This window comes from Paroedura picta, chromosome 3 (assembly GCF_049243985.1).
Source record: "Paroedura picta isolate Pp20150507F chromosome 3, Ppicta_v3.0, whole genome shotgun sequence".
Lineage (NCBI taxonomy): Eukaryota > Metazoa > Chordata > Lepidosauria > Squamata > Gekkonidae > Paroedura > Paroedura picta.
The window spans coordinates 174,651,955-174,666,388 of NC_135371.1; the positions used below are offsets into that span (position 1 = coordinate 174,651,955).

General features: G+C 51.3%; 1 protein-coding gene across 3 annotated transcripts in view; it reads left to right on the forward strand.

Moving 5' to 3' along the window:
• The window catches only part of ICAM5 (intercellular adhesion molecule 5), a 21,443-nt gene extending 7,105 nt beyond the window's left edge, over window positions 1–14,338 (forward strand). Inside the window, exons 5-12 of one of the 3 annotated variants that reach the window (XR_013229683.1) lie at window positions 271–549; window positions 2,136–2,378; window positions 3,537–3,824; window positions 4,842–5,084; window positions 6,045–6,284; window positions 7,463–7,705; window positions 8,592–8,851; window positions 10,440–10,606. Coding sequence is in view for 2 of the 3 variants with exons in the window: in XM_077329767.1 (XP_077185882.1) it covers window positions 271–549; window positions 2,136–2,378; window positions 3,537–3,824; window positions 4,842–5,084; window positions 6,045–6,284; window positions 7,463–7,705; window positions 8,588–8,851; window positions 10,440–10,657 (2,018 nt within the window). In the remaining variant the exon portion in view is untranslated. Of the gene's footprint in view, window positions 1–270; window positions 550–2,135; window positions 2,379–3,536; window positions 3,825–4,841; window positions 5,085–6,044; window positions 6,285–7,462; window positions 7,706–8,587; window positions 8,852–10,439 lie in introns of all 3 variants that reach the window. The other 2 variants (XM_077329767.1, XM_077329768.1) reach the window with 2 other exon arrangements.
• The last annotated feature ends 96 nt before the right edge of the window (window positions 14,339–14,434 follow it).

A 14,434-nucleotide genomic window follows, 5' to 3' on the forward strand; every position in this document is an offset into this window, starting at 1 on the left:
ATAATGCTTAATAAGCAGCCTGCATTCTGGAATACTTTATTTTTGAATAAAAGAGGACTTTGTCTATTGACTTGACTTGTCTAGCCCTTTCATCAGCTTCCTGGATTCTTTGCTTCCCGCAAGTCTGACAAGTCATCTTCTTTGTAATCTCAAGGGAAGGCCTGGAGATTTCCCGGAAGTCCAACAGATTTCAGGACCACAGGGATCGCTCCTCCCGGAGTAAATTTTGAGGTACAGAAGTAATAACCCGTTTCTTCTTGCCCCCTGCAGGTTTTCCTGATCCCTCCTTGGAAATCCATCCCTCGCATGCCTTGGCAAATCATCCTGTGATTGTTACCTGTGATGCTCCAGTTCCCCCGCTACTAAACGTTTCTCTCCTGATTAAAAACTCTTCCGGAAGAGTCCTGACATCTGGAGAGCAGCTCCCTCTGCAGCTCAATCTGACAGCCCAGGAGGAAGATGATGGGGTGGAATTTGTGTGCGAGGCGGAACTGGACATCGGCGGAAAGACCATCACTAAGCGCACTTCCGCCAACCTGACTGTCTTCTGTAAGTGCGGAGCTCCCCTTCCGATGATAGTTTGGGCGGGGGTCATTCAAATAGGGGTGAAGGCACGTCTTTACCAGTTATGGATGCCAACCTCTCGGTGGGGCCCACAATTACAACGGACCTCCAGACCGGGTTGCCTGTCAGCCATGGGGAATTCCTGGAGACTGGCAGATAGGCCTTGCAGGAGGCTGAGTTTAAGGAGGGGAAGAAGAAGAAGAGTTGGTTCTTATATGCCGCTTTTCCCTACCCGAAGGAGGCTCAAAGCGGCTTATAGTCGCCTTCCCTTTCCTCTCCCCACAACAGACACCCTGTGAGGGAGGGGAGGCTGAGTGAGCCCTGAGATTACTGAAGAAGAAGAAGGGTTGGTTCTTATATGCCGCTTTTCCCTACCCGAAGGAGGCTCAAAGCAGCTTCCAGTTGCCTTCCCTTTCCTCTCCCCACAACAGACACCCTGTGGGGTGGGTGAGGCTGAGAGAGCCCTGATATCACTGCCCGGTCAGAACAGTTTTATCAGTGCCCTGGCGAGCCCAAGGTCACCCAGCTGGTTGCATGTGGGGGAGTGCAGAATCGAACCCGGCATGCCAGATTAGAAGTCCGCACTCCTAACCACTACACCAAACTGGGAAGGAGCCCAATGGGGATCAGGGCCCATATGTCCCACTCTCCAAACCTGCTGTTTCTTCTAGAGGAACAGATCTCTGGAGATCAGTTGTAATTCTGGGAGATCTCTGAGCCCCACCAGGAGACTGTCTATAGCAGGGGTAGTCAAACTGCGGCCCTCCAGATGTCCATGGACTACAATTCCCAGGAGCCCCCTGCCAGCATTCGCTGGCAGGGGCTTCTGGGAATTGTAGTCCATGGACATCTGGAGGGCCGCAGTTTGACTACCCCTGGTCTATAGGTAACAAAGATCAGTTCCCCCAGAGGAAAGGCCTATTTTGGAGGGCCAGACACCCTTGTAGCCTTAGCCATCAGTCCCCCAAATTACTTTTCTGCAAGTAATTTTCTGCCTGTTGGCCCTTTTCTGATTCGATATAGGTTGACGGTATCTTGCAAATCAGCATCAAATTGAATGTAAACCTTGTCGTTATCTTTATGAAGCCACTGAGGGAAGCTGTGAAAACGGGTCTTTTAACCCGTCCACGTTTTGGCTTTATGTACTAATCTGAATTAAAAAAACTATGCTTCTACTTTATAATCCATCACGGACACAGTCAGCTTCTCGGCACATTTGTTTCTCACCTGGAGGGTGGCAACCTATTAATCTACCTGACACAGGTTTGCCAGCTTTTGGTTGGGAGATACCTGGAGATTTTGCGGGAGGAATCCAGGAAGGGGAGGAGCTCAGCTGGGTATATTGCCACAGAAACCAGCTTCGTAAAGAAGTCCTTTCCTCCCGGGAATGAATCTTGGTCACCTGTAGATCAGGTGTAATCCCAGATCTCCAGGTATCAACTGGAGGTTGGCAATCCTATCCCGACAACACCCCCAGCCTCCTCCAACATTAAACCTCCTCCCCCCTTTATTTTCTACCCCAAGAGAGAAGAGCCCCAACCCACGCGTGTCTTCCCCTCTGCGCCTTGCAGATGTGCCCAACATGGATGAGTCCACATGTCCCAGTGACCTCACATGGGTCGAAGGGTCGCGCCAAAGTCTCCATTGCACGGCCAAGGGGAACCCCCTGCCCTCTGTGACCTGCACAAAAGACAGCATCGTACACGCCATAGACAAGGAAGAGCGGATCACTCAGGACCATGGGGGCATCTATAACTGCACGGCTACAAGTGAGGTCGGCTCCAACAACCGCGTGGTCACAATCCATGTGGAATGTAAGTGATGCTCCTGTGGTATGCATATGAGTGTACAAGTGAAGAATTCTTGGTTAGTTAACAGAATCAGTTATTCCAGGAGAGAGCTAAGACAACTCGAGAGCGGTAGCTCAGTAGCAGAGACTTTACCTGGCATGCAGAAGGTCCCAGATTCAATCCCCGGCATCTCCAGTTAAAAGGACCAGGCAGGAGGGGATGGGAAAGACCTTGGCCTGAGACCCTGGCTCAGTGGCAGAGCCCCTGCTTGGCAGGCAGAAGGTCCCAGGTTCAATCCCCGGCATCTCCAGTTAGAAGGACCAGGCAGGAGGGGATGGGAAGGACCTTGGCCTGAGACCCTGGCTCAGTGGCAGAGCCTCTGCTTGGCAGGCAGAAGGTCCCAGGTTCAATCCCCGGCATCTCCAGTTAAAAGGACCAGGCAGGAGGGGATGGGAAAGACCTTGGCCTGAGACCCTGGCTCAGTGGCAGAGCCTGTGCTTGGCAGGCAGAAGGTCCCTGGTTCAATTCCCGGCATCTCCAGTTAGAAGGACCAGGCAGGAGGGGATGGGAAAGACCTTGGCCTGAGACCCTGGCTCAGTGGCAGAGCCTCTGCTTGGCAGGCAGAAGGTCCCAGGTTCAATCCCAGGCATCTCCAGTTAGAAGGACCAGGCAGGAGGAGATGGGAAAGACCTTGGCCTCAGACCCTGGCTCAGTGGCAGAGCCTCTGCTTGGCAGGCAGGAGGTCCCGGATTCAATCCCCGGCATCTCCAGTTAGAAGGACTAGGCAGGAGGGGATGGGAAAGGCCTTGCCCTGAGACCCTGGCTCAGTGGCAGAGTCTCTGCTTGGCAGGCAGTAGGTCCCAAGTTCAATCCCAGGCATCTCCAGTTAAAAGGACCAGGCAGGAGGGGATGGGAAAGACCTTGGCCTGAGACCCTGGCTCAGTGGCAGAGCCTCTGCTTGGCATGCAGTTAAAAGGACCAGGCAGGAGGGGATGGGAAAGACCTATGCTTGGCCAAGTTTGAACAGACAATATTCCAGGTTCCTCATTCAGCGGAAGGCAGATTTGTATTTGTATGTGTGTTTGTATTGAAACGTTTTTCTGGAGGAGGATGACCATGGAGAAACCAGAGACATTTAGCGTCGCATTCTTCTCCAATGACAGCAAAACCTCTCTTTTGCAGATGGGCCTCAACTGGATGAATCCCGCTGCCCGAGCAGCCAGATCTGGGTGGAAAGCACCCTGCAGACCCTCCGTTGCCAAGCAGACGGGATGCCCGCCCCCGAGGTCTCCTGCTTGAAAGATAGTGTGGCATACCAGGTTGGGGAACCACAAGAAGCAACCCAGAGCCACGCTGGAGTCTACCACTGCAATGCTACTAATGCCCATGGATCAAGCAGCAAGACCATCACCATCATGGTGGAGTGTAGGCACAGCGTGCACATTATGCACAGGGTGTCCATGGGCTCTGGTTGGCAGCTCCAGGCTGGGGAATTCCTGGAGATCTTTTTTATTATTATTATTATTATTTTATTAGATCTGTATCCCACCCTTCCCCAAGAATGGGGCTTGAGGCATCTCACATTGTGATAGTACAGTTTCAGGTGGGTCACCATATTGGTCTGAAGACCAACCAAGTTGGATTCTGGGGATAAGCTTTTGTGTTCAGGCACACAGGGGGCTCATAGAACGGTGGGCTTTTGGAGCGCAGTCACTTTAAAAAGGATCCCAAATTGAGGGCGAAAATAAATCCTGCGAGGGAATGGCAAGTGGGAACCAGTTTTCCTGAAGTCCTTGAATTGATGCTCTGACCAATCAGTGACAGACTACCACTGGACATCAGTGTTAGAAGCACAGAGAAGAGAAAATAAGTTAATTCGGGAAAGCGCAGACATCTACACTTGCAAAACTGAGGTTTTGGGAGCGCTTCTCTTAGATGTAGTGAATTATATCCACTCCTGGATAACCCGGAGAAAAGGTAGTGTCACCAATGATCTATCATAGATGTTGCAGAGGGAAAATTTAAAGCGCTCAATAACAAAATAGGAATTGAATAATGTGCAGAGGTGTTTTTCTTATTTGGTCTGACAGAGGATAAAAAGCCCGGTGCAGAAAGTACCCAGGAAGAGGTTTTAACAAGGCAGGAGGAGAACACGGGCAGGTGGGCAAGAGAGTATGGGGGGGGGACTATGGCAAACAGAGGAGGGGGCCCCTGGCACAGGACCTTCAAAAACTGTGCCTCTCCGGGATGCCCTGTGCACACCCATAGGGCAGAAGGGAACCCACCCAACTCCCACCAGTTTTTCCCACTTGAGTTTTTCCCAAGTCCAGAGAACTGTTTTCTTTGTCCACGAGAGTCCCATCTGTTTTCAATTGAGATAATAAAAGTGTGTTTTTTGCTTTGCCGCCCAGACTCGAGAGCAGCTTCGGTTAATTGTCATCGTACGACATTTCCACTGTAGAAATGGGCTTCTTTTCCATCTTCCAGACGCGCCTGAAATGGACGGACCCAGCTGCCCCAATAATTGGACTTGGACGGGAGGGACAGAGCAAACTTTCCTCTGCTCCGCACGGGGCAGCCCAGAACCTACGGTGGAGTGTGTGAAAGATGGCGTCGTTTACCGCCTCGGGGTTCCCCAGCGTGTCACCAGAGAACATGCTGGCAACTATCGCTGCACAGCCACAAACGCACACGGCTCTGTTGCAAGGGATGTGAGCATCCAAGTGGAATGTAAGTGGGAGCTGGCCCTGCAGCTGTGCTGGGAGTGGCTACAAAAACATTCAGATACACACATAGATTCATGTGCACAAAACACAAATACATTTGCATTCTTTTCTCCTTTTTTGTCATTTCCACCGCCTTTTTTTGTCTTCACAACCTCCCCTTCTCCCCACCCCCGCTCACAACATTGTTCTAATTTTATTGGCTGTAACAAACCACATGATTTTTTTTGTTTGATGTTGCCGCAATGCTGTATCTGAAGAATACCTCCTTCCACGTGTCCCTGTACAGCAACTGCGGTAGTCAAGAAGGTGGTTTGCCCTTGCCTGCCTCTGCGTAGCAACCCTGGTCTTCCTTGGCCGTCTCCCATCCAAGGACTAACCAGGGCTGACTCTACTTACCTTCTGAGATCTGATGAGGTCAGGCTAGCCTGGGCCATGCAGGTCAAGACAGGGCATGAACAGAGGGCGTTTGCTGTTGCCTGTCTCTGCGCAGCAACCCTCGACATCCTTGGTGGTCTCCCATCCACATGCTAACCAGGACCGACCCTGCTTAGCTTCCAAGATCTAGCAAGATCAGGCTAGTCTGGGCCATCCAGGTCAAGACAAGAGATGAACAGAGGTCATTAATAACAATACTAAATTTATTTGCATAGCCTGCCCATATCAAATAAAATCATTAAAACAACGAAAACTGCCTACCTAACCTTTCTTGACTATTGGCGTTGTTTAGTGTCCTGATTGGTGGAGGTGGGCGGGCTCTCAAAAAGGGAGGCCAGCGTCTTTGGGATGTTATCTGCCATTGCCTGTCTCTGCGTGACAACCCAGGACTTCCCTGGCGCTCCCCTACCCAAGTATTAACCCTGGCCGACCCTGCTTAGCTTCCAAGACTGGGCTAACCTGGGATATTCAGGTGAAGGCAGAAACCTACCTCCTCGTAAAAAGTCACCCAATCGTTTTGACGTTGCAGATGAGCCGGAAATGGATGAATCCAGCTGTCCCAGTAACTGGACCTTGGTGGAAGGGGCACTGCCCGTTTTTGCCTGCAGTGCCGAAGGGGTACCACCACCCACGGTTGTATGCACCCAGGATGGCAAATCATATCAGCTTAGCCAAGGAGAAGAGATCCCTGTCCGCAGTGGGACCTTCTGGTGTAATGCTACAAACCAGCATGGGACAGCGGCCAAGTCAGTCACGGTGGTGGTTGAAAGTGAGTATTGGGTACAAATAAATCATAAATAAAGTTGCAACAATGGTGCTGAAAAATCTGTTGACCCTGACCCACTGTGCTGTTGGGGCAGTATTGGAAGAGTTCCCTAATATTTTTTGATCCTGTAGGTACCTTTGGAATTCTGAGACGGTGTGGTGGGCACAGTCACAAAATGGCTGCCACAGGAAGCAGAATGAATGACAAAATGGCTGCCAAACGGCTGCCACAGGAGGCAGAACAAGGGACAAAATGGCTGCCAAATGGCTGCCACAGGAGGCAGAACAAGGGACAAAATGGCTACCAAGTGGCTGCCACAGGAGGCAGAACAAGGGACAAAATGGCTACCAAGTGGCTGCCACAGGAGGCAGAACAAGGGACAAAATGGCTGCCAAATGGCTGCCACAGGAGGCAGAACAAGGGACAAAATGGCTACCAAGTGGCAGCCACAGGACGCAGAACCAGCCACAAAATGGCTGCCGCAGGAGGCAGAACCAGCCACAAAATGGCTGCCATGGCTTCCCTTCAATCATGTAGTGAAGATCCTTATGAGAGGCTGCTGACAAAGCACTGTTTTAAAAATTCTGTACAGTCAGTCAGATCTCCAGTGGCCAATCGGAAGCCATGCTAGGGCAAAATGTCACCTGACCCCCCCCACACTTCCAAAAAACACTTATCAGGTGCCAGAAAAGGTGGGCATCCATTGGTCTACTAAAGATTATGTGATATATTTCCTGGTTCCCTGCCTCTTTGTCAGCTAGTCAAATGGAGCATGTGTGGGAAATGCTGAATGGCCATTTCAAAGGTTACAAGCCATGGCGTCTAAAGGGAACCTCCACATCCAGAGGCAGTCAGCCTCTGAATCTTAGTCAGGAGGTTTCTGTGCTCTGTTGGCCCCTGCAGAGCAAATAGTTGGCCTCTGTTTGAGACAGCATGAGACCTTTACTAGTATGGCCCAGCAGGGCTCTTCTGATGATCATCTCAGAGGAAGGCCTGGGCCTCTCTGCCCCATTGTTGGCCCTGCAGAGGAACTGGTGGCCCCTATGTGAGATGAGAGGCTAGTCTGATCCCACAGAGCACCTTTCCTGCTCCTGTGTTCTTACGAGATGTGTGGATTAGTGTTGGCCACACATCCCCTTTATGGAATATCTTCCTACCCAAGTTCAATCTCTCTGTTTCAGCCAAGCCTAAAATGGATGAGTCCAGCTGTCCCAGTAACCAGACCTGGTTGGAGGGGACCCTACAATACTTGGCCTGCGCAGCCAACGGGACTCCCACCCCCCTGGTCCTCTGCTTCAAGGAAGGAACCGCTGAGGAGGTGCACCAAGAGCAGAACGCCAGCAGGAACGACTCAGGGGTTTATCACTGTAAGGCGACTAATGGACATGGGACAGACAGGTGGACGGTGATGGTGCAGGTGGAATGTGAGTCAACTGGTTGCATTTCCCTGGGCATGCGAGAAAGGGGCCCAAGATCCAAGCTCAGACACAATCTCTTCATTGAATCAGAGAACTGGATCATTCCAGTGTCCAACACACCTCAACATCAGATAGTTCCTCCTCAGATTTCGTCAAAGCTACCTTGAATGCATGCTAGAACCATTAGGTCAAGTCCTGTCATCCATCTCTGCACTGCATCCCTTTTAGGTATCAGAAGGTGGCAATCATACTTCCTCCCATGTGCCTTCTCCACAACGTTAGTCAGCGGTCTTGGAGACAAGATAGAGGGGAGCGAAGGCACAGCAGAGCCAGGCTTCATAGTTTAATAGGCCCTACTGGACACAGCAGGGCTTACTTCTGAGTAAACATGCATGGGAGGTTACGACACGTGTGTGGAGACGGTGGGCGGATGGAAGAAGCTGGCTGAACATCCAGCCCATGCTTCAGATTTTAAGTCTCAATGAAATCTAGAGTCTACAATTACCTAAGTGCAGGTGGTCAGAATCATAGAATCATAGAGTTGGAAGGGGCCATACAGGCCATCTAGTCCAACCCCCTGCTCAACGCAGGATCAGCCCTAAGCATCCTAAAGCATGGTTGGTGGACTGAGGTTAGGAACCACCTCACCCTGTGGCTTGCTGGTCAGGCCACCCTGACATCATGGAGAACCTGGACAACCCAGGCTAGATCTGGTCAGATTCGGGAGGCTAAGTAGGGTTGACCTTGGTTAATGCTTGGATGGGAGACCTCAAAGGGTGTCTGTTGTAGGGAGAGGAAGGGAAGAAGATTGTAAGCCGTTTTGAGATTCCCTGTGGTAGAGAAAAGCAGCGTATAAAACCCAATTCTTCTTTTTCTTATTGCTTCCAGACAGGCCCACAATTTCCCTTCTGGCCATCAGCACGTCTTTGCCCATCCGGAGAGGGACGAGCTTCAACATCACCTGCCATGCTGACGGTTCCCCAGCTGTCATCTACACCTGGAGGGTGCCTCCGGCCTCCAACCTCCACTACGCTGGCTACAACAACACGGTGACCATAACCGGGGCAGGTGGACAGAACAGCGGGATCTACGAGTGTACGGCCAGCAATAGACACGGACAGCACCTGAGCCAGATGGAAATCCAGGTGGAAGGTAAGGCTGCAAGCGGAAGAGCAGTTTGGTTGTAGATGCAAAGATGCAAAGATGGAGAGCAGACAGCTGGCTGTAACTGAGAAACTATCAATTTCCCTAATCACAGACTGACCGCTGGCAAAGAAATGGGCCAGCCAAGAGCGAGATGGACACAGCAGGTAGAAAGATCACATAAGTCCATCCCCAGGCCTTTTCTGAGGTCCAAATTAGGTATTAGAGAGGGAAGGCAGCAGGGTATAGCCCTATCTCATCCGAAAGTAACCAGGATCGGAACTTGGATGGGAGACCCATCTGGGCAGGCATGAGGTTTTTTGGCATCCTAAATAGATTTGTGGAGGATAAGTCTACCAATGGTTACAAGTCATGATGCCTGAAGGGAAACTCCACATTCAGAGGCACTAAACCTGTAAAGCCCAGAGTTCAGAACAAACATCAAGTGAAGACCTTGGCATCTGTGCCCTCTTGTTGGCCATCCAGAGGAACGGCTTGGCTAGTCTGATCTCATAGGGCTTTTCTGATGGAAAGTCTTGGCTTCTAGGCCTTGTTGGCCCTTCAGAGGAACTAGATGGACCTTCCCTGGTCTGACCCAGCAGGGCTCTTCTGAGGGTCTTCTCAAGGGAAGGCCTTGGCCTCTCTGCCCTGTGGCTGGCCCTGCAGAGGAACTGGCTGACCCCTGGGTGAGACGGGAGGCTGGACTGGAGGGACCCTCCCTGGCCTGACCCAGCAGGGCTCTTCTGAGGGTCTTCTCAGGGGAAGGCCTCGGCCTCTCTGCCCTGTGGCTGGCCCTGCAGAGGAACTGGCTGGCCCCTGGGTGAGACGGGAGGCTGGACTGGAGGGACCCTCCCTGGCCTGACCCAGCAGGGCTCTTCTGAGGGTCTTCTCAGGGGAAGGACTCGGCCTCTCTGCCCTGTGGCTGGCCCTGCAGAGGAACTGGCTGGCCCCTGGGTGAGACGAGAGGCTGGACTGGAGGGACCCTCCCTGGCCTGACCCAGCAGGGCTCTTCTGAGGGTCTTCTCAGGGGAAGGCCTCGGCCTCCCTGCCCTGTGGCTGGCCCTGCAGAGGAACTGGCTGGCCCCTGGGTGAGAAGGCAGGAGGCTGGGCTAGATGGACCCTCCCTGGTCTGACCCAGCAGGCAGGGCTCTTCTGAGATTCTTCTGAAGGCCTCAGCCTCTGTGCCAAGAGGAGCTGGTTGGCCCCTGTGTGAGACTGGAGGCTGTGCTAAATGGACCGCTGGCCTGACCCTGGTTCTTATCTTTGCAGGGACAGAAAGTATCAGTTCTCCTAATCACAGGCATCATAGTGTTCGTATCTTTAACTTGTATTGGGTCCCAGAGGAAGTTACAAACTGGGCCATTTCTCTAAGGGTGAGGCCCTAAAAGTCAACTTTGCCGACTACCGAAATCTATTCCCCTGGAGAGAAAATGGCAGCTTTGAGAGGCGGGCTCTAAGCCACTGTACCCCACTAACGTCTCCCTAAACCCCGCCTCCTCAGGCTCCACCCCCCAAATCTCCAGGTATTTCCTAAACCGGAGCCACTAACCCCTGTGACAGCCCATCGTGAACCTAAAACGTAACTTCTGTTTTGCAGAACCCTGGCTGTATATTATCCTTGTCGTCGCCATTGCTGGGGCCGCCATGTTGGTCCTGGGCGGAATGGCAGGGGTGATCTACTACCTCAAATCGACGGCCTGTAAGAAAGGCGAGTACAACGTCCGCGACGCGGAGAACTCCACCGAAGCCACCTGTCTAAACCGCGAGCGGGCCTGCGACGGAGACATCTACGGCATACAGCTGACGAGGACCTGAACCAGAGAGGAGGGACGCCACGCGGAGACAGAGCAGCAGAGGGGAGAGCCCCGGCTATTCAACTTTGCCAGTCTTGCTGTCCTCTCGAAGGCAGGAAAGGGCCTGTACCACATCCTGGACATCTCCACTTCACTGTGGAACGAACCATCCAGCAATCTGCTCAGTAACGCACTGAGCGTTCTCAGGACAGAGGCCCAGTTTACATGGCCGGTGATGGTTGGCTAACCAGACTTTTTTGTGTGTTAAACGCCGTCCAGTCGCTTCCGATTTATGGTGATTCTACAGTCACCAGTTTCCCATGGCACTTTTCCAGATGAGAGCTGTTTTTCTTTGTCCCCTTTTTGTCCAAGCTCTCCTTTGGTTCTGCAGCGGGGAATGTGGAACTACGAAACCCTTTTGATAAATGCCAACCACAGCCCGTTCCCCACTTGGGATTGATTTATACCCCTTTGCACTTGGTTTTAATTACGACAGATTCAGGCTAAGCACCTTCGTTCTGGAATGGAGTGGTGGATCAGTACCTTCCCCCCGCAAAAGAGGGGGTGTTGCCAACTTGGGTCAACCTATGTAGCGGAACATATTTTCAAGAACAAAATGAAGATATCTGACAAAGGAAGGTCCGAACTCTCAAAAGATAATGCCCCGGATTCTTGGTCTCTAAGGTGATATTGGGGATGAACCAAGATGAAGATGGTACAAAAATAAGGATGGAGGAACCTTAAGGACAATGAAAAAATGTAATTGGTGCCCTATCTAGAAAGCTAGGCTGGTAAAATGGGGCTCAGATGCTGTGGAAGGACACTTCCTCTGGATTAAGGGCCGCTTGTTCAGCCCGACTGATGAGTGAATTACACGAAACTAGGTTCTCATTTCCCTGAAGTGGGAGAATCTGGTTGGTGGGCCCTGCAAAGTTTACATACCTGGTACCTGGCGTTATGCTTTATGGCACACACGGCCAGGCCTGGCAATGCAACATCGGCGTCCGATCCAGCCATCATAACACATGAGTTTGCCTTGGGGTTTTCCTTCATCAAATGAGCAAAATCGACAACTGGGTTTTGGCCACTGTGTGACGCAGAGTGTTGGACTGCGGGGGCCACTGGCCTGACCCAGCAGGGCCCCTCTTATGTTCTATGCCCAGGGCAGTGAAGTTCTGTCTTCTTGGGGCTGGGGGGGACGGACGGACGGACAGCGGACAGTAGAAAAGATTCTGAAGTTCTGGCTCCTGATGAAACATGGGTTTGGGAAACTGTGTAATGCTATGTTAGACCAGGTGGGCCATTGGCCTCATCCAACATGGCTTCTCTTACGTTCTTAACCGAGATTCAGATTTGGACCACTATTTCCACTTCTGAAGTTATACATTCACAAACATGCCACAGTCTAGGTTGGCTTGAGAGAGTTTTGCGTAAGTCTTGCCCCTGCGAATGGGACTTGCACAACCAATCCACCTTACACAACAACAACCAGCTCGGCGTCGTGGTTAAGAGCGGCGGCTTCTAATTTGGCAAACCGGACTAGATTCCCCCGCTCCTCCACATGCAGCCAGCTGGGTGACAGTCCTTGGGCTTGTCACAGCCCTGGTGGTGCTGGTTTCGCAGAGCAGTTCTCTCAGAGCTCTCTCAGCCTCGCCTACCTCAGACTGTCAGGAAAGGAAGCCGCTTTAAGACTCCTTTGGGTAGTGAAAAGCGAAGCACAAAAAACAACTCCTCTTCTTCTGAAAACTATACAGGAAACCTACTGTATGCTTCCTTAAGCGTCCTAGGTGAAAGGTGTAGAAGGAACGTAAGAGGCATATGTGCTGTGTCAAAGCCTGCTTTTGGAGGGCTTCGTTTTCTCTGACCTGGATGTCCCAGGCTAGCCCAACCTCATCAGATCTCAGAAGCTAATCAAGGAGCATCAGAAGAGGCCCGCTGGATCAACCCAGTGAAGGTCCATCTAGCCCAGCATCCTGTCTCATGCAGGGGCCACCACTTCCTCTGGAGTGACAGCAACAGGGCAGAGAGGCCGAGGCTATCCCTTGATGTTGCCTTTTGGCTCTGGGATTCAGAGGATTAGTGCCTCTGAATGTGGAGGTTCCATTCAGTTACTGAGGCTGGTGGCCATTGAAAGACTTCTCCATGAATCTGCCTAATCCCCTTTTCTAGCTGCGTGTTCCTTTGGCCATCCCTACATCCTCTGTCAGCGAAATCCACCTTTTAATCACTCTCTGTGATTAAATAGTATTTCCCTGGAGAGTAATGCTTGGATGGGAAATCAACAAGGAAGCCTACGGTTGCAACGCAGAGGAAAGCAATCGCCTCTGCTGGTCTCCTCTCCTGGCCTGAATGGCTTAGGTTAGCCCGATCTTCAGATCTCAGTAGATGCGTGGGGTTGTCTCTGATTAGTACTTGGGCTGGAGACCACCAAAGAAGTCCTGGGATGCTGCCCAGAGGCAGGCAATGGCAGACCACCTTTGCGTTGGAAAACCTACGAGGATCCCGAAAGTCCGTGGCAATTGGGCGATGTTTTCCATCAGCCGTTTTGGAAACAGGCCCCCGGTCACATATACACCTGCCTCAGTCATCACAACCGTGTGCTGCAAGAAGAAAGTGGACGATCCCAGAAACACAACAAAGGAAAACAGAATCTGTCCAGTGGCTTCGTCAAAATGTAAGAGTTTCTGTTAGCGCTTTATTAAGAGCTTACCGCCTTGACTCTCCACACCATGACAGCGTTTTTCGCCTAATTATATTTCAAGTAGATCAACAATATGACAGATCACACTGAGCGACTATATTGAATTTATTAATACCACTTTGTGGAGGACGCATTTTTACCACTGACGAAAGGACTGAAAACGGAAAAATAACCTAGAGGCCGTTTTGGCAGAGTCCAGGTGGAAATTATAATAATAAAGAGATAACAGAGACTCTTAAATTTTGATTAAGCCATTGGATAGATTCTTTTTTCCTTGGTTAAATCATCACAACCAGCATTGTTGTTGTTATTATTATTATTAGATTTATTTCCCGCCACTCCCTTACGGCTCGTGGCGGGTTACAGTGTCTTAAAATCCCCATTAGAACCCCATTAAAAGACATAAAACCATATACCTGGCGGAAGCGCCTCGTTTTGCCGACCCTGCGGAACGCTTTGAGACGGCCATCTAGCCTCTGCTTGAAAACCTCCAAAAAGGTAACATATCACATGAGTCAGATTCACAAAGAATGTCTCTATTAGTCGTACTAGAGAAATACCAGTTGCCAGACAAACAGATGGAGCTTTTCCTGGCTTGCTTGGGAGCTTTTTAAAGGCCTTTTAAGGGCCTGGACTGGGAAGAGAACGTCAGGCCCACAGGCCCTTGATGTGGTCTAGAGAGGAAATTCCTTATGCTCGCTTTGTGCTCAATGGTGTGCCAATTTTGCTAGGAGTTCGCCTGCAGCAAGAGTGCTCTCCAGCACCGACTGCTGTGCCTGTTTTCCCGTGCCCCCCCAGCAGTCCACCACGCCGAGGTAGCGCATAAATTTTGCACAATTAGCAGATGCTTCACACTTGGAAAGGTATCCTCCTCGTTGACAATCTTACCTGGCAGCAAATTCACTCCTGGCGGGGATGCGGAAGAGTGATCCAGAAACAAAGGGAATGTATATGTCGGAATGAGTGCTTTAGGACAGGGGTAGTCAACCTGTGGTCCTCCAGATGCTCATGGACTACAATTCCCATGAGCCCCTGCCAGCAAACGCTGGCAGGGGCTCATGGGAATTGTAGTCCATGGGCATCTGGAGGACCACAGGT